The sequence below is a fragment of the Diaphorina citri genome, unplaced genomic scaffold (genome assembly GCF_000475195.1).
Source record: "Diaphorina citri unplaced genomic scaffold, Diaci psyllid genome assembly version 1.1 scaffold704, whole genome shotgun sequence".
Lineage (NCBI taxonomy): Eukaryota > Metazoa > Arthropoda > Insecta > Hemiptera > Psyllidae > Diaphorina > Diaphorina citri.
In genome coordinates this window covers 66,738-85,321 of record NW_007378137.1, presented here as the reverse complement: position 1 = coordinate 85,321, position 18,584 = coordinate 66,738, and the positions used below count along the sequence as shown (strand labels likewise).

The 18,584-nt window shown below is 39.2% G+C and overlaps 3 protein-coding genes across 3 annotated transcripts in view; 1 reads left to right on the top strand and 2 right to left on the bottom strand.

Moving 5' to 3' along the window:
• Nucleotides 1-4,377: 4,377 nt before the first annotated feature.
• LOC103511344 (tuberin-like) lies at nucleotides 4,378-8,191 on the bottom strand. Its single transcript, XM_026825130.1, has 6 exons — nucleotides 7,887-8,191; nucleotides 7,350-7,527; nucleotides 6,315-6,456; nucleotides 5,689-6,023; nucleotides 5,060-5,225; nucleotides 4,378-4,500 (listed from the first exon to the last, which is right to left on the bottom strand). Exons 1-6 carry the CDS (start codon nucleotides 7,948-7,950, stop codon nucleotides 4,378-4,380), a joined length of 1,008 nt encoding a protein of 335 aa, XP_026680931.1. The 5' UTR covers nucleotides 7,951-8,191.
• A 666-nt stretch (nucleotides 8,192-8,857) lies between these two features.
• On the bottom strand, nucleotides 8,858-10,568 carry LOC113468315. The gene is made up of 3 exons (XM_026825129.1): nucleotides 10,374-10,568; nucleotides 9,379-9,659; nucleotides 8,858-8,983 (listed from the first exon to the last, which is right to left on the bottom strand). Exons 1-3 carry the CDS (start codon nucleotides 10,495-10,497, stop codon nucleotides 8,858-8,860), a joined length of 531 nt encoding a protein of 176 aa, XP_026680930.1. The 5' UTR covers nucleotides 10,498-10,568.
• Nucleotides 10,569-11,060: 492 nt separating this feature from the next.
• Nucleotides 11,061-18,584, top strand: part of LOC103511343 — a 68,928-nt gene continuing 61,404 nt past the window's right edge. The window contains exon 1 of the mRNA XM_026825128.1: nucleotides 11,061-11,072. Within this exon, the coding sequence (XP_026680929.1) occupies nucleotides 11,061-11,072 (12 nt within the window). The remainder of the gene's footprint in view (nucleotides 11,073-18,584) is intronic.

Below are 18,584 nucleotides of genomic sequence, written 5' to 3'. Positions count from 1 at the left end.
AATTGAATTGAAATAAAATGTTTTTTCCAAGAGGTTTCATAGAGGGAACTCTAACAACGGAGATCTTATTGTCCAAATATTACAGAGAAAAAGAGGACGGGATAAGAGAAAACCAGCCGTTCTGAGAACGACCCTTATCTGTTTAGGATAAACTTTGCTTCGGCGGAAATCGAACCCACAACCTAGCGCTTTACAAGGCAGACGCGTTACCTTCCAAGCTAACTGGATTTTTCACTTTTCTTCGGCGGAAATCGAACCCACAACCTAGCGCTTTACAAGGCAGACGCGTTACCTTCCAAGCTAACTGGATTTTTCACTTTTGACTCAGTTTTTCAAGCAAGCCACCTTGTACTTTGAATGATTTATCTAAAGTTTTGAATAAGATTTATGAGGTATCTAGATATTTATTTTTTATATTTTTTGGCCAAGCACTTTAAGACACACCGTATAGCTGCCTTGTTTTTATATAGTTTTATTGTTTTGTTATACCTATATCACGTTATTTTTATATAACTTGGGAAACTAATAATTTTTTACTTTTTAAAAAAAGCACCTTACTGAACCTGTTTAGAAAAAAACTGGGGAGTTAATAGTTATGCGAAGAACAGAGCAAAGATAAAAACCGAGAAAGAAAATGAGTTAGATTGTAAGGTAATATTTTTTAGAATTTAAGTTAGGTGGTTTGGAAAGTTAGGTGGTTTTTATCGCTGGTAATGAGGGATTCGCTCATTTATTGGCTGCGGAATTTAAATGTCCGTTTATGCCTATCTTATGAGCTCCTATAAAATGAACACTAATGGAATTTGGAATATAACCCTTAGAAGGTTTTAAGAGTTAAAGCCTTAAAAGGGCTTTTACAGTGCAATAGTCCTAAACAAAAATGGACGCAGCACACAAGGGATCAAGAAGAGACCGCCTTAACATAATAATAAGGACTTTTAAGTAAAAGCTCTATTTGTATTTTCTGTTCTTTCTAATCGTATAACTATTAACTCTATTGTGTTCAACACCACGGCTAGATTTCATGAAATTTGGCAAGATTTTCATTTCAAGTTAAACTTAAGTTTATCTTAAGATTTCATACATACGGGGGTCAGTTTTTCAAGCAAGCCACCTTGTACTTTGAATGATTTATCTAAAGTTTTGAATAAGATTTATGAAGTATTTAGATATTTATTTTTTATATTTTTTGGCCAAGCACTTTAAGACACACCGTATAGCTGCCTTGTTTTTATATAGCTTTATTGTTTTGTTATACCTATATCACGTTATTTTTATATAACTTGGGAAACTAATAATTTTTTACTTTTTAAAAAAGCACCTTACTGAACCTGTTCAGAAAATAAATGGGGAGTTAATAGTTATGCGAAGAACAGAGCAAAGATAAAAACAGAAAACCGAGAAAGAAAATGAGTTAGATTGGAAGGTAATATTTTTAGAATTTAAGTTAGGTAGTTTGAAAAGTTAGGTAGTTTTTATCGCTTTTTTTTTAAAGAGGTTTGACAGAGGGAACTGTAACTGCTATATAAGGTCTTATCGTCCCGAAATCGAAGAGAGAAGGAAGACAGGATAGGAGAAAGCCAGCCGTTTCCGAGAACGAACATTATCCCATCAGGATAAAATCCGCCCCGGGCGGGAATCGAACCCGCGGCCTAGCGCTTACAAGGCAGACGCACTACCAACTAAGCTAACTAGGCTGGCGAGTTTTTATCGCTGGTAATGAGGGATTCGCTCATTTATTGGCTGCGGAATTTAAATGTCCTTTTATGCCCATCTTATGAGCTCCTATAAAATGAACACTATTGGAATTTGGAATATAAGCCTTAAAAGGTTTTAAGAGTTAAAGCCTTAAGGGCTTTTACAGTGCAATAGTCCTAAACAAAAATGGACGCGGCACACAAGGGATCAAGAAGAGACCACCTTAACATAATAATAGGGCCTTTTAAGTAAAAGCTCTATTTGTATTTTCTGTTCTTTCTAATCGTATAACTTTTGACTCTATTGTGTTCAACACCACAAAATTTTCCCAACACTTTTCAGGCACATTTCCAGATTTTTTACCAACTAGTTTACTATTTTTTTGTTAAACATTCACTCGGACTTTTCTCGAGTCTAATATCAATTTCTTTCGTATTGTCTTGCCTTAATTTTTCTTGCCTTTTACTATGTAGTACCGACGGAATGTTGTATCAATGGCCGGGATCACAAGTTTAAAATCGGTTTAAGTGTAAGTTTTTTATTTTCCAATCTGATGGGTTTTAAAAAATTAGCCAATCAATTTGCTCACTCCAAGAGTTATTAATTTAATAGGTTTGATAGTGGGAACTGTAACTGCTAAGGTCTTATCGTCCTGAAAGCAAAGAGAGAAGGGATAGGAGAAAGCCAGCCGTTCCGAGAACGAACCTCATCTCCTTATTTGTTTAGGATAGCGCCCCGGGCGAGAATCGACCCCGCGACCTAGCGCTTACAAGGCGGGCGGGCAACCCTCTAACTAGGCTGGCCCAAAATGCTTTATTATCTTTGCTACTTCATATCGGTTTCAGTCGTTGTGGATTGACTTCGATTGACTGTAGTTTGGGGCCTTTAGATCAAATATTTCCTCTTATCACTTAACTTACTTATTCACGTGTAATTCCAGTGCCTTATTTTTAGTAACCTGTTGATTTTTATAATCTTTATGCATGTTTCTCCATCACTTAAGTGCTCTAGTTAGTAGATTAGGATTCGTTTTATTATAGGCACTGTAGTTTGGGGCCTTTAGATCAAATATTTCCTCTTATCACTTAACTTACTTATTCACGTGTAATTCCAGTGCCTTATTTTTAGTACCTAACCTGTTGATCTTTATAATCTTTATGCATGTTTTTTCCACTCCATCACTTATGTGCTCTAGTTAGTAGATTAGGATATTTATTCGTTTTATTATAGGCTGGGCTATCTTAACACTGTTAACACATAAGAGCCGAACTTTTTTCTTCGGTGAATCTTGCTGAAATTTAACAGCTTTTAACTCCGGACCGGTACTGAGTAAATATGTCAAATAATAGTGAAATTAGTAGGAAATTCTAATAGACACATCCCCGATGCACTCTGATATGGAGCGACTGAAATATTAGCGAAAAAGAGAGAGAAGGGTTTTGGTCAAGTGTGGTGTGACTTTAGTGTGGGCGTCGGTTCTTATGGGTTAATTTAATATGTATTGTGACTTAGGTTAAGGAGCGCGGACCGCGCTCCGCCCCGCCAAGTCAAGAAAGTTTGACCGCGTAATATTACTACTAGGCCGGGCGTAGCTTCAAGCTCTTGACGTTCGCCCACTTCCCGGTACTCTAAATTTTCCGACTTTCAAATTCTAGCCCCTGTTTATACATGTTTTGCACAAGTGCCTTTTTTTATTTTATTTTAAATTCAATGGTATATCAAACGTTTACAAATTCTTTCTCTGAGCAATTAATTTCTGAACAATTCAATTCATATTTTATTGTATATCTCAAAATAATTTACCTACCAAGAATATATTGTGAATACTTTATTGTACTATAGAATCTGCTTGTTTTTCTTTCGTAGGTACCCTAGAGGTCTTCCTTCTCTCTTCGATTTCGGGACGATAAGACCATAGCAGTTACAGTTCCCTCTGTCAAACCTCTTAAAAAAAAAAAAAATCTTTTGTGACTACCAAGGTCTTATCAGCCCGAAATCGAAGGATTTTCCGTTTAGAATAAAGATCACCCTGGCCCAGAATCGAAACCGTGACCTAGTAATTACCTGGAATCCTCCAAAATAACTAAAGGCTCATGTCCCACATGTCGTGAGTTTCATCCGATTTTTTTTTCTTCTGAATGTCCTGTAGGTAATGTGATTCAAATTGGAGTGTTCCCACTACACACGACTCGATTTTTTTTAAGCTACTGCTACATTTCAGGGACTATTATCAGAGACTTTTTTCAAAGTAAACTAGTGACTTTTTGCAAGTAAGAGAAGACAATGAACTTTTTTCCAGTTTTGCTGTAAATTTTCCTCTTTTCTTTTTCTCAATTTCAGTCACAATAACGAGAACCGTCTGGCTGATCTGGTAGCCGAACATTTGGATCACCTCCACTACCTGAATGACATTCTCACCCTCAATATAGAAGCTCTCAACCAGGTGCTCACACATCACTTGCTCAATAAACTACTCATCCCGCTGTACATTTACTCCCTCATATCATCCCGAACCAAGCTTAGTTCTAGCAGTAGTGATTCACAGGTAAGACTTTTAATTTGAGGTAATTACCCAAATACCGGACATAGTACCAGGCGGAATCTACGAACGTGTCCATGGTGTCCGTTTCTCTGCGCGCGCCGCCGTGGCCACATTTGGGGCAGCTACAGTGTTGCCATTCAGCGTTCGAGGCCAGGGGCAGGGGGGGAGAAGGGGGCAGAGTGATCGGCAACGCTTCGTAGGGGACGGGCACGGGGCCACACGACGGACAGTGTACCATTGGGATCGGAGTGCCCCAGTATCTGGATAGAATAGAATAGTATTTGGATAGAATAGAATAGACAGTAGAATATAGAATAGAATAGACAATGAAATATAGAATAGAATAGACCAGTGGTTCTCAAACTGTGCTCCGCAAAGAGCTTTCAGGTGCTCCACAAAGAGCTTCCAGGTACTCCGCATAGTTTCATTTTTCTTACCGCATTTAAAATAAATTCCAACATTTTTTAAATTTTACTATAACATCAAGTGTGTTTTCCATTATTTTTTCTCTATTTTTAAAAATTCCTAAAGGGTTGGGGGGGGTGCTCTGTAGAGTTTACAGCAGTTGCTTGGTGCTCCGCGGCCAAAAAAAGTTTGAGAACCACTGGAATAGACAATGGAATATAGAATAGAATAATAGAATATAGAATAGAATATACCATGGAATATAGAATAGAATAGACCATGGAATATAGAATAGAATAGACAATAGAACAGAATAGTATTTGGCCTGTCTTTCTTCTCTCTTCGATTTCGGGACGATAAGACCATAGCAGTTACAGTTCCCTCTGTCAAACCTCTTAAAAAAAAAAAAACTACCTGTTCCGTGAGAGATGAGCTGCGTTTCCGATTGGAGGAGTCTTCATTGACCAAGGTGGAGGTGGTGGATTTAGAGAGCAGATTGATTCCCTCTTCAAACGGAATGATGATGTTTGCCCTCAGTCCGTTGGTGATGAAACGGACAAAGTCACGGCGGAAGTTGAATCTAGCGGGGAAAAAAGACAAATATTGAGAAATGACAAGACATTGTGGCCAAAATAACATCAGAGCACGACTAGAAAGCTGAAAAAAGGTGTTTATGTATACTGTTCCAATAGGACTAAAGAGTCTTTTTTTTTCTTCTTCTTTTTTTTTTTTTTCCTTTAAAGCCCTTAACTCTACGGGCAGTAGGTCGTTCACGCTGATATCCCTAGGTTACATTAGTTGTATAGATTGAGGGTTTTGAAGTATAGGAATAGGGAATCAACCCCTTCAAAAAGAGTCTCTTTAACCCAGCAGTAGGCTACTATTAAATTTGTAGTCAAATTTTCAAACGAAGTTGAAGATGAAATTAATTCCATACCTCGGCTGAGATTGAACTCACGCCCTCTTGTTTACCAGTCGAGTGTCTTTACCAGTGAAGTTAAGCATTTCAAGTAGTGGTTATACTTGAACGGGTTCTCACTTACCTGCATTTCAAGAACCACACGGCAATCACATGATGTGCCAGGGACACCGTGTAGTGGTTATACTTGAACGGGTTCGTGCAAGGCATACAGATGGCAAACACGGACATATACTGGTCGCCCACAAAGTTGGAGAACAGCTTGGGCAGTCGCGTCAGCATGGACACAAACTCGAGGATCGGAATAGCAATACTCGTCGTGATGGAGATCTTGGACAGATTGAGGAGGACTTCGGGTAGGAGTTTGACCATCTCGCGTTCCATTTCCAGCGTACACGTGGTGAGTGCTGTGATGCACTTCTCCTGACGGGAATACCCGCGCTCACTCTCCGTCGTCACCTGAACACGACAAGGCCAACATTTATTCAATACCCAAGAGGCAGAGCGGACCAAGTCGAAAAATCAACATTTTTGAGTATTGTATATTGTTGGAAACAGCTTGAAAAAATCTTAAAAAAATGGTTGCTAACTTCACTTAAAAAAGCAGGGTGATGTCTCAACTTCCACGGCTTATACTTTTTATAGTAAATATGTAATAAATACCAAGAAGTTCATTTAAAAATAATAATAATAATAATAATAAATGCTTTGGTTACAGCAAATATATGAATCCTATGATTTGAAAGTTACCTTGGTTGCACCAAACTCGAGGCACTTAATAAGGCGCTGTTGTAGAGGAGGGGCCAGGGCAGTGTGATAGGATGCGAGTGAAGCCAGTACGGGAAATACGTGACAGTGTAACTCCAGCCGAGAAAACCTAGCTGGGGAGTTCCTGAGAAATACAAACACACCGGTGCCAGCATGGTAGGTAAACATTGGATTTTAAGATTATTGAGATATTGGGAAAAATCCTACAATGCTGCAGTGAGCACCAAAGATGTGACATAATAACACAAAGAAACTGCATTTACATTACATTACATTGAAGGTATCAGTTTAATCAGTTCCCAATAGATACCTGAATCAACGTCGCGCGTGGTTGGTATTCGGGTGTGTAACCATCGGGGGTGTTCACAGTTTCAGTCCAGGTTTAAACAAAGTCGTGTGATGTTCTTGCCAGTTCACTTTGCTGAACATATTGAGAGTCGTGATTCACACACCTGCATATCACAGTCACGAATAACACGATCTCTCCAAAGGACGACGTACACCCATAGGTGTCGAAAGTTCAATCTTGAAAGACTTACCAATAATACCATAATATATCTACATCTACATATCTACCAATAATACCATAGTTATATTATGTATTATTATTTGTAGTTATGATGTGTGTACGGGAAATACGTGACAGTGTAACTCCAGCCGAGAAAACCTAGCTGGGGAGTTCCTGAGAAATACAAACACAATAAATAAATAAATAAATGCTGTATTTTTGTGTAATTATGTATATCACAACTTTGGTACTCACTGCAGCATTGTAGCATTTTCCCAAATATCTCAATAATCCTAACATCCAATGTTTACCTACCATGCTGGTACAGGCCGCTATGTGCATTTATTTTATACATAGCTACTCATTTTCCTCACGAGGCTGAGTGGGCCCCGCAACAGCCAGTCACGGAATCAATCATTTGCATTATATAAATTTTTTAGCCCGCCCGAAATCGAACCTGTGTCTCCCGCGTACAAGGCGAGCGCAGTGAGGAGTTTACTTTCCATTACCTATAGGTATCAGGGCCGGGGGGACGCCGCTCTCCACTGGAGGAGGGGCCGAGGAGGATCATATTGCACAGGGCAGCGGCAAGGTCATCCACGTCGTTATTGTAGCGAGTCAACACCAGAGCGCGGTTCTTTAGGGAGTTGGGAATCTCCTGGAGAAGGAACGAAACGATGGTCCAGTCTGAAAGAAAATGAAAGTCGGTCAAATATTGGCAGAGAAGTCAGCTCCCATGGCGTAGTGGTCACTGCACTCGCCTTGCACGCGGGAGACCCGGGTTCGATTCCCGGCGTGGTCAAGAAATTTGTATCATGCAAATGATTGATTCCGTGCCTGGCTGTTGCGGAGCCCACTCAGTCTCGTGAGGAAAATGAGTAGCTTTGATATATAAATGCGCATAGCGACCGGTGCCAGCATGGTAGGTAAAAAGTGGATGTTGGGATTATTGAGTTATTTGGGGAAATCCTACAATGCTGCAGTGAGCACCAAAGTTGTGATATAATAACACAAAGAAACTGCCTTTATTTATTGTTTTATATTACCCAGGTCACACTTGAGTGCGGTGACAATGCACTGCACAGCCGGGGACAAGGATATATAAGCCATGGGGTACTTGGGCTGGCTGGGCAGCTTGAGCGGGACGCGGGGGAGGGTAATGATGAATTTCTTTCGGAGGGAGGCACGGTCCGGAATGAGAACGCCATCGTCATCATCTTCTTTCTCATCAATGCGGAGGTTAGACGCATCCGCTACGATACGGGCAATATCCGGGTCCGTGATGGTAAGTGTGTCCAAGGGGCCACCCGGGGTCCCGAGGCCCTCACCGCTCGGCCCTGCTGCTTCTGCAATACAACAACATGGAGAGTGAGGGAGATGGGTTTTTTTTTTTATTTAAGATGAGAGTTGCACTGCCGTTTTGATTTCGTAACAATTAAACAACATTAGACGCATGTGGTCTGTATCGTAGCATGCCCATCCCTTAGTGTAGACTGTAGTATGTCCCTCATCGGATGGGTGATAAAAAAAAAACACAATACTTCCCATTTAGGTGCTAAAAATTTTTATAAAAAAATAAAAATTTTTTTTTTTTTTTTTTTTTTTTTTTTTTAGCTTGAGTGGCGTAGTGGTCAGAGCACTCGCCTGCCACGCGAGAGACTCGGGTTCAATGTTCCACGAGGTTAGAATTTTTAGACAATAAAAACGATTTAATTTATTTGCAAAGTTTCATGGTGCATACAAAAGTTATAAGCACAGTTAACGCCCCATTTTTCTTCCGGAATCTGGGACGATTTCCCCTCTTTTAAAGACAAAAAAAAATAATAATAATAATATCCTGATGGGATAATGTTCGTTCTCGGAACGGCTGGCTTTCTCCTATCCTGTCTTCCTTCTCTCTTCGATTTCGGGACGATAAGACCGAGACGATAAGACCGACCATAGCAGTTACAGTTCCCTCTGTCAAACCTCTAAAAAAAAAAAAGATTCAGATAAATAACACTTTTTTTATATAAAATTACCTGGCCATTAAATCCATCAACGTCTCCGTTAGCTCCTGATGAAATCCCATGAGTTCTCGATCCATCTGGGGTCTCATCAGGTCTATGGGAGGAGTGTTACGAACTGCTCTGATTCTCGAGCCCTAGAATGGAAAAACATTTTACTAAACAAGGCCATATAGAGGCAGAGCGGACCAAGTAGAAAAGGCGTTTTGAGCTTTTGAGATAAATGGAGTCAAAACAAGATCATATAGAGGCAGAGCGGACCAAGTAAAAAAGGCGTTTTGAGCTTTTGAGATAAATGGAGTCAAAACAAGGTCATATAGAGGCAGAGCGGACCAAGTAAAAAAGGCGTTTTGAGCTTTTGAGATAAATGGAGTCAAAACAAGGTCATATAGAGGCAGAGCGGACCAAGTAGAAAAGGCGTTTTGAGCTTTTGAGATAAATGGAGTCAAAGTTTAAATAGAAAATGGAGTCGAAGTTTAAAAAATCGATAACTCAAAGTCGATTTTTGGACTTAGTCCGGTCTGCCTCTTACCCATCCATATATTTCATAGGTAATAACCTTCTGGACAGCGGGTAGGAATAGCTTGATCAAGTCCGCATGCGAGGAGGAGCTCTTCGTATAGGGGGTGTTCTGAATGCGCGTCACCCACGATATATCCCCGGTAGCTCGACGTACGTGAATCTCGGCCCAGTTCTGACACCAGCACGTGCACAGCTTGTCGTTCCGGTCACCCTGTAGAAGCTGATCTAGACGGGTCCACTCTGCCGGGTCACACTGGAATGGCTCTCCACCTAGCTTGCGACTTTCATCCCCTGTGAGAGAGAGAAAAAAAAATTGGACCGATTGCAATACTTTCTCATTACCTTGTATAGGTTCCCTATATGTAAGGGTAATAGAAAGTAAAAATGTTTTTGATTTCAAACTAAGCAGAGCAACCTCCGTGGCCGAGTGGGTATCACACTAGGCTTGCACTCCGGAGGTCCCGGGTTCGATTCCCGGCGGGGTCGAATTTTTTTCGGCTCTGTGCTCGGATTTCGGGGTGCACTCAGCCTCGTGAGGACAATTATTGAGTAGCTACTTTAATCGAGTAGCGACCAGTGGCGCCATTACCAGAGTAAAAAGAAAAATTATAGATATGTCAAAAGTAGTAAAGGAGGCTCTTAGTACTTAATGCTTTAATATGAACAAAAATTGTGAAGAAGCTCTCAGCTTCACCACAAATAAATCAGGATTTCAAACTAAGCGCCAAATTTTCGAAAATCATTTTCCGTTGTTGGTAATTATGACCTTATGAAGTCGTGCCCCTTTTAAAATAAATTTATGGAGAAAAAAAAGACCTTATGCATAGGTTGTTCATTATTTGCAATCAAAATATTGTGGGAGTTAAGGGACTTTTCAGTCTCAGTGAGACAGAGATTCAAAAAATCTAGCCACTCGGAATATCTCGAGAATGGATTTGAATTTTTGAAAATCCGATCCAGATTATGGATCAGATTTTCAAAAATCCAGATTATGGATTATGTTACCTGGAGAACTAACAGCGGACACAGGCGCAGTTTTGCTTCCCGCAATGCCACTGTTGCTACCGCCAAGTCCGCTGATGCCACTACTACTGCCGCCAATGCCGCTATCATTGCTGGAGCTGGTCATTACGGGCGACCTCTGGGAGTCAAACGACGAACTGCTTGGATCCAAACTGGTGTCTAAATCTGAAATAATGAGATCACATTCTTGTTAAAACAATCTTCTTCTTCTTCTTCTTCTTCTTCTTCTTCTTCTTCTTCTTCCGACTCTTGAGTGGAAGGCAACCACTAGGCGAGGTTAACGCCTTAGGCGTTCTCTACCACCTAGCTCCATTATTATGTGGTCAAATTCTCAAATAAATGAGGATAAAATTCCATACCTCGGCTGGGATCGAACCCACGCCCTCCTGATTACCAGGTGAGCGTCTTGACCACTACGCCACCGAGGCAGTTACACACCGAGGCAGACACTTGTTCTACAACCCGAGTATAGAATGAAATTTGTGTTTTCAAATCCATCATTTGTGATGCATTCCGAACATGTTGAATAAATCGCATCCAGTACTGAATAAGTGAATAAATAACAGCTTGTATTTATTGTACCTATATTCACTTGATAAAGATTAAAGAACACAATATAAAAACTTATTATATTAAAATGCGATCGATCTTGGAAACAACCTGCTCACTATGCCTCATAGGGTAAAGATCCCCAGTCAGCCTAGTAAGCTTGGTTGGTAGTGCGTCTGCCTTGTAAGCGCTAGGCCACGGGTTTGATTCTCGCCCGGGACGGATTTTATCCTGAAGGGATGAGGTCCGTTCTCGGAACGGCTGGCTTTCTCCTATCCTGTCTTCCTTCTCTTTTCTCTCGAGACGATAAAACTTTAACAGTTACAGTTCCCTCGATAAAACCTTTTCAGGAAAAAAAAAGGTTCTCTTATCAAAATATACATATTTCTGGACATGGTCTTCACTTGACTGGAGTGAAGACCATGTCCAGAAATATGTATGATATTGTACTTGACCATTATCTCAAACTAAACAAAATTCTTATCAAAATAGTTTAATTCGAACGAACGAGGACAAAATAGAAACGTCTCTAGTACCTAGTGTCCACTATTTGGTACCTAGTGTCCACTATTTGGTAGTTTAACCCTACGTCATGGAAAACAAGGTTGTCTTATTAAAATAGCTAAACTTGGAGAGGATGATAACAAGTAGGTCCAATTAGTGAGTGTCTTCCAGTTATCTGAATTGGAATAAAATATCTGAATTGTTATTATAGTTCATCCAGATCAATGTGGCAGCAATGAGTCATCAACCCAAAATGAAGGAACCAATCAGATTGCAGGAAATCATTACATTGTTGCAGTTCAGGTAAAGGTCTATTTTTGATAAACTCTCTCTTTTAAAATGCGGAGGTAGCTCTAAGTTCAGAGGTTGGATTCCAGAACAGGAGGTGTATATCGCCTTACCTGACTTTGTTTCACTGTCGGAGGAAGCACTGTGCAATATACCTTCCCCTTTTAAAGATTCTCTATCATTGCACATGTGACATGTTTGGCAACAATGATGCCAATTTTTTTGCTGTCACATTGATCTGGACACACTATAGGTTATGAAATATACCAAGTTACCAACCTATGAATTGGAATGGAATATAGATTATGTGGATGATTCACATTTGTTTCACATTGGTAAGCTGTGTCCAAACAGTGGACGGCCGTTCATCGATGTTGCTTGACGGTCGTGGACTATGTTTGGACAAACCTTAATGCTCTTTTTTTTCACCACGAAACGCTCTTTTCGAGAAAAAAATCCCAAAAATCCAGCACAGTCCAACACACTTTTTCAGTTCATTAAGAAATTCCTAATGTGCTGATGGTAACTTTCTTAGTTATTTAGCTTTTTACACAGAAGCTTTTTTGCTGAAATTTTCGTCATAACTAGCTAACGAAAGTACCAATAAAACAGCTTGGTGTGTTTACATATTGCAGGTTATTTTACGGGGTGTTTTGAAAAAAGAGGATTTTTTTTTCTTCTCTTCGAATTTTGATAGAGGGTGGTCTTACTGTGTTACCTCTTGGGTGAGAACTAAAATTGGTTCGGCGTGCTCCGTCGGTTTCCGTAGGTATTCTTGCAGCGACCAATAGGAGAAAGATACAGGGTATACTCGTAGAGAAAAGAGGCATAGACGGTAAAGTATGCGCAAAATACAATGCAAAATAGTAGAGATAGAGAATAGAGTTGAAACGTACAGATCACTTCGTCCGGTCAAGTATCAGCAGCAGCACATGTGTTCACCCTGTACAGGTGTATAGTCTATACTCGCACTTCTTTGGAAGCTGCTGAAAGCTTTCAGTGGTTCCCAACTTTTCGGGTCATTAGCCCGAAGAAAGAACCCTAGTCCAATTTTATTCCAGATTGCCAGATTCCCTGAAACACAATTCCGACGAAACACTTATGTAGCTTTATTTAATGTTTATCAACATTCTACAATATTGTGAAACACAAGTCAAACACAAAAGACAAAGAACATTAAAGAACACTTAAGACTAGAATAAATGACTTACCTACCTATTTACCTACCAGAAGATCTGAGCTAAATAAAATAAAATCTATACCTATGTTATTGGAATATAACTGCGATGACTAGAATTGAATTACATAATGATCAATCCCAAATATCACAGAAGAACTCATCAAACTCATCTATGCTTTATGGTAATCAGGGCCGGATTACCCATAAGGCAGAATGGCAGACTGCCACGGGCCCCGCGCTTTTGGGGGCCCCGCGCTTTGAGGACTTACACTAGATATTATGGGTTTTTTCTAAAAGAAAAAAAAAATCGCCTGCGGCGCTGAAAAATTTACTTTTGGTGAGACTGGATTTCTCAAGATTGTGGACCAAAATTTTCAAAAATTTCGCCTGCGGCGCTCTAATTTATTTTGCTCACTTTAGCGTTCAGCTAAAATTAGGATAAGAAAATATCTAGCAAAATTTTCAAAAATTTCGCCTGCGGCACTCTATTTTATTTTGCTCACTTTAGCGTTCAGCGAAAATTAGGATAAGAAAATATCTACGAATTAGGTACGTCAAAAATTAACTTGTGACAAAGCATGAGGCACATATCTACCTACTTTTCGAAAAATTTCGCCTGCGGCTCTGAAAATTTTAAGTTCGATCAGCCCAAACTGGGGCCCCGCGCCTTTGAAACTGCCCCGGGCCCCGCGAGGGGCTAATCCGGCCCTGCTATACGTGCATGACAGGAGGTGAAACCACGAAGCCACAAGGTAACTTTCGACCTGGTTCTGGATTAGGCCATCTTCCGAGTATCATTCCATAGTTCCATACCCATAGGCTAAGTGTACCATTTATTCGCCCACCTAAAAAACGTACCATTTATTGGCCCACCTGTTTGAGTAGAATGTTTCAGTCATTTGTACGAGCATATATGTATGCATCTACCTGTATTCAAAACATCTTGAGATTTAAGAGCTAGGAACTTGAAATAGAGGACACAATAATAATATTTTATCATTAATATTATTTTTATTTTATCAACTTTCTTATATGATGTTGAAATATACGTTCATACGATTAAAAATGATAAATGATAAATTTATTTAATTTAATTGAAAGATCTACATTTACAATAAAATACAGGAGATCAGTTTACATAATTGATAAAAAAAAAGGAAAAATACAATAAAAAGCTAAATGTCTACAAGCTACAATAAAAAGCAATACAGTACTTGATGAAACTACCACTACCAAAACACTACTACCACTACTACTACTATTATTACTACTGCTAATGCTACATATACAGGGTGTCCCGCGAACGACTGTACAACGCTTGAGGGTTGATGTAGGACCTAAAGGGCTACCAGAAAAAGCTATCTGGACAGATCCGATTTTCAACAGGGGCGGAGTTATGAGGGATTTTCTGTTTTTCAACATTTTTCATACCTTGTCCTCTTAAAACGCCTTTATCTCTTGAACCAATAAAGATAATAAAAAACTGATTGCACCTTTGAAAAGAACACAAAATTTACTAAAAGATAAGATTCCTTGTTTTGGTAAAACCCTCCCTCAAACACAACCAGAGGCTTGAGAAAAAGATTTTTTTGTGTCTCTTTAAAAACTACCATTTTTTCAATTCGATTTTTCTTCAAGTTTCCACTGAAACCCATTGAATTTCTCCTGATAGAAAAGTACCCCTTTTTGTCCTCTTTAATCCCATTATCTTGAATTTTCTGAGAAATCATTATTTACGGAGATATTAACGATACAAAGAGAGAATCCGTCAATTTCCTACGTTACTATGAATCCCTGTCTACGTGTTTCTTTCTATCGCCGCACCGAATTTTCCTCCAAAAACAACACGAACAACAAAACAAGTAACAACAACAATTGAGTGTTCTTTTGATTTCCATTCTGATACATTCTTAGGTTTCTCTTTTTTTCGGGTTTTAAAATATTTCTTTGAACGTCCCTTTTTGCAATGTTTCTTTGGATTTTCTCCAGATCTGTGGGAATTTTATTTTTTTATTGATTTGTTTAAGATTTTGGAATCCATCTCAAACTCGCGAAGTGACTTTATCATGTCCATAAATTCAGTAGCTCCCTGTATCACCTTGAGGTTTCTCTTTTTTTTTGGGGGTTTTAAAATATTTCTTTAAACGTCCCTTTTTGCAATGTTTCTTTGGATTTTCTCCAGATGTATTATTTTATTGATTTGTTTAAGACTTTGGAATCCATCTCAAACTCGCGAAGTGACCTTATCATGTCCATAAATTCAGTAGCTCCCTGTATCACCTTGAATATTGAATAATGATCTCCTCGCCTAATTCATCTTTATGGCGAATTCTTCAAGTTATTGCCATTTTATCTCCGGCTACCTACTCGTACACCCGAATTCATGATTAGGGTACTCAAATTGGTTCCAAAAAAAGTTGGCTCCCGAACACCAAACCCTTTTGCTACGTTAGGGACCAAGAAAACCAAGTGACCCCAAACTGGTTAATGCCAATCGTTTTCGTCCTTCGTTTGACTAACTCAACCAAATCTATGTTTAACGGTGTGTCCACACATAGTCGACCGGCCGATGTCGATCGACGGCGTAGACTATGTGTGGACAGGTGGACACACCTTGAAGATTTCTCTTTGTAAAAATTAGGTACATGAAAGATTTCTTCAATCAGAGCCAATATAGCACATTGAATGAACCAGTTTTTCCAAATGGTTCACCGAAGTTAAGCAAACTTTCCTGTGATTGGTATCCAGATGGTTGACCATTTGGGCAACCCCGCGAAGCTGGCTTTTCCCAGCCGCATCCATGTAGCGTCGTTGGTATCCGGGGTCTGGACAATTGCATAGGATTAAACCAACCAGCCCGCTTCAAAAAAAAAAACAAATCCCAAAAGGGTTAAATCAATCGCCCAGCGCACAAAAATCGTACCCAGAAGGGTTAAATTCAGTGTTGACATGTCTGTGGCGGAATGCAAATTGGAAATGTTCGTCTTATTTAGTGTGGGATTATAGTTTGGTATTAATGAGAATATGCTGAGATAGTAATTATACTTGAGTATGTGTCGGGATTTGCTTAGGATGTCCACACACTGCTCGATAACACGCCTCCGATCGTATTCAGACAATACGTCAATCGTCCGACAGTTTTCAAAGTTGAATATTTCGGGAATGGTAGGAAAACAAACCATAAAGCTAGTACCTACGCGGTTAAGTAACCATCTTCTACTTGTCGCAAACAGACTGGGTTAAGATAATTTGAGGAGGTGGAAACCGCCATCACTGAAGAGTCTCAAGACCTTAGCTTTAGCTCTACCTACTGAGGTAGCAGTGCTTTCAAACAAACAATCGGTGATTTTAAGTCCGTCCTTCCTTTATTATACACAACCTCACAACGACAACGACTAATTGCATTTCATATGCCCGGATTTATAATTCAATTTGGAATAGTTCGCACTAATTTGAATTTGGATAGAGAGATGGATATTTTGGACATAAAATAAGTAAAAATCTGGATCTCCACCTCGAACGACATGCCCTTAAGCATTGTCAAAGCGCTAAATACGACAAAAAAATCTGTAGGGAAAACAATAATTAGGTGTAAATAATAAAAATAAAATAATAATTAGATAATGAAATAAAATTCAGGTGGGTGTATAAGAGGCAGAACCATTAGACCCCGAAAAAAAATCGGCAATTAAATTAGAGAGAAAAATTTTGGATTAAGGAGCGCGGTAGCGCTCCGCCCCGCCAAGTCAAGAAAGTTTGACCGCGTATAAAATAGAGCCAAATCTGGAAATGGAAGGAAAAATTAAGGTAATAAATTAAAATAAGAGATAATAAAATCAGGAGGAAGGACAAGAACCAGACCCGTAAAGCTCCGGAAAGAATCCGATAATTAAATCGAAGAAAGACGGAAAATTTGGCTACAAAATAAAGTTGAAAAAAAAAAAAATACATATCTCATTCAATGTTAGCACACTTTAAGTGATACAAATAAAGTATAATTTAATTTAAAAAAAGGTAATAATTAAAAAATAAAATTTGGGTAGGCGGATTACAGACAGATCCATTTCTTTTTTGTACCAATAATAATCATCAGTTTCTTTTGAATTCATAATAAAACGATAATCAAAACATTTGTCAGCATATAAATGAGGATTTGTTCTTAATTTGAGATAATGAGGGGGAGGGGGGTGAATTAGTAGCGTCCCCCCGCCCCAACCCAGCTCACATATGGGTTAGGCATTGTAGGGGCACCGCACAACTTTGAACGGTCATTTAGGGCACCGCGGCCCAAAAAGTTTGAGAACCCCTGCTGTAGGCTAAGCATCCCCCCATCCCCCCCCCCGGTACTTCCATGTTTAGAGCCCTGATTTCAATCTCCAACTTGTCTGTTATCAGTTTGTAGTTGTATTTCTGTCTTGTCTACAGTTAGACTTAGATGATTCATTCAATAGGTCTCTAATCTACATATGTGTCATATGTACCTACCTACGTACATTTTATTCTAAATAGGTACCTACTATTGACACCTACAATATATCTTTAAGTAGGTAGATATACCTATGTAGGTATGTGTAGATAGGTACCTGTAGGTGTTAAGTATTACCTATGTACCTACCTACTCTATTTGTGAGCCCCAAATAGTTTGTCTTGAACTACCGAATCAAGTGTTGTTATTTTTGTTTCTAAAACATTGTAAATGTTATTAAATGTTATTTTTTGTTGTAACTAACTCGGTAATTTTGTAACGTTGTAACTACAACTATCATTAAAACGTTATTTTTGTTAATAAACATGATTGGTTTGCGAATTTTGTGATCTTCCAAAGGTAATTCTTAGGTAATCTTGGGTAAATCCCCTTTTGGGTTGAGCTATTTTTTTTTTATTTTTTTTTTTTTACTATGTAACTTTGTGTCGTAAAATGGGGTTACATTACAGTAAAATGGAGGTCTTTTCCAACGAAAGCACCCGATTCTTCTGGTCTTTTCACTCTTCTCAGTTGGTAGTGCGTCTGCCTTGTAAGCGCTAGACCGCGGGTTCGATTCCCGCCCGGGGCGGATTTTATCCTGCTGGGATAATGTTCGTTCTCGGAACGGCTGGCTCTCTCCTATCCTGTCTTCCTTCTCTCTTCGATTTCGGGACGATAAGACCATAGAAGTTACAGTTCCCTCTGTCAAACCTCTTGAAAAAAAATAATACATCGATATTCTATATTTATCGTATACCACATAGCCCCCCTACAATAGAGATCAATACATATTAATAGAATGAACTGCTAGAGCATGGAATCTTTCAAACTGTATATTACATCATAAGAAGTGTACTTGTTACCACCCACCCTCGAAATAATTAACCCCGAGATTCCCCCTTCCGTTACACCCCACACGATTCCCCGTATGGGCAACCTTGCTATGTCTACAGGATACGCGTCCACCAAAAAGACAACAGTCCACTTTACTAAAACGTACACTTTCAGAAGTACACTTACTAGGACATCGAGGAGGTCAAGCTAATTTATTACGAAGACTCAGTAGGAATCAACGAAATAATCAAATTAAAATATATCGTCAGGGAGTAATCATACAAATTACTCAGCGTGATAGGCTGCGAAGGGTTACCAGGAAATCCTGGAATATTTTTTCTGTGGTCGTTATAAACTCCTCTTCTCACAAAAA

What these genes read in the sequence shown, in the direction of transcription:
- LOC103511344 (XM_026825130.1), bottom strand. Translation starts at nt 7,950, where the DNA reads ATGGCTTATATATCCTTGTCCCCGGCTGTGCAGTGCATTGTCACCGCA. An exon ending in GTGTGGTTCTTGAAATGCAG is followed by an intron (nt 5,226 to 5,688) that starts GTAAGTGAGAAC and finishes TTTCCCCGCTAG; the next exon opens with ATTCAACTTCCGCCGTGACT. An exon ending in GCTCATCTCTCACGGAACAG is followed by an intron (nt 4,501 to 5,059) that starts GTAGTTTTTTTT and finishes TATTCTATCCAG; the next exon opens with ATACTGGGGCACTCCGATCC.
- LOC113468315 (XM_026825129.1), bottom strand. Translation starts at nt 10,497, where the DNA reads ATGACCAGCTCCAGCAATGATAGCGGCATTGGCGGCAGTAGTAGTGGC. An exon ending in GTCCGCTGTTAGTTCTCCAG is followed by an intron (nt 9,660 to 10,373) that starts GTAACATAATCC and finishes TCTCTCTCACAG; the next exon opens with GGGATGAAAGTCGCAAGCTA. An exon ending in CCTATGAAATATATGGATGG is followed by an intron (nt 8,984 to 9,378) that starts GTAAGAGGCAGA and finishes TTTCCATTCTAG; the next exon opens with GGCTCGAGAATCAGAGCAGT.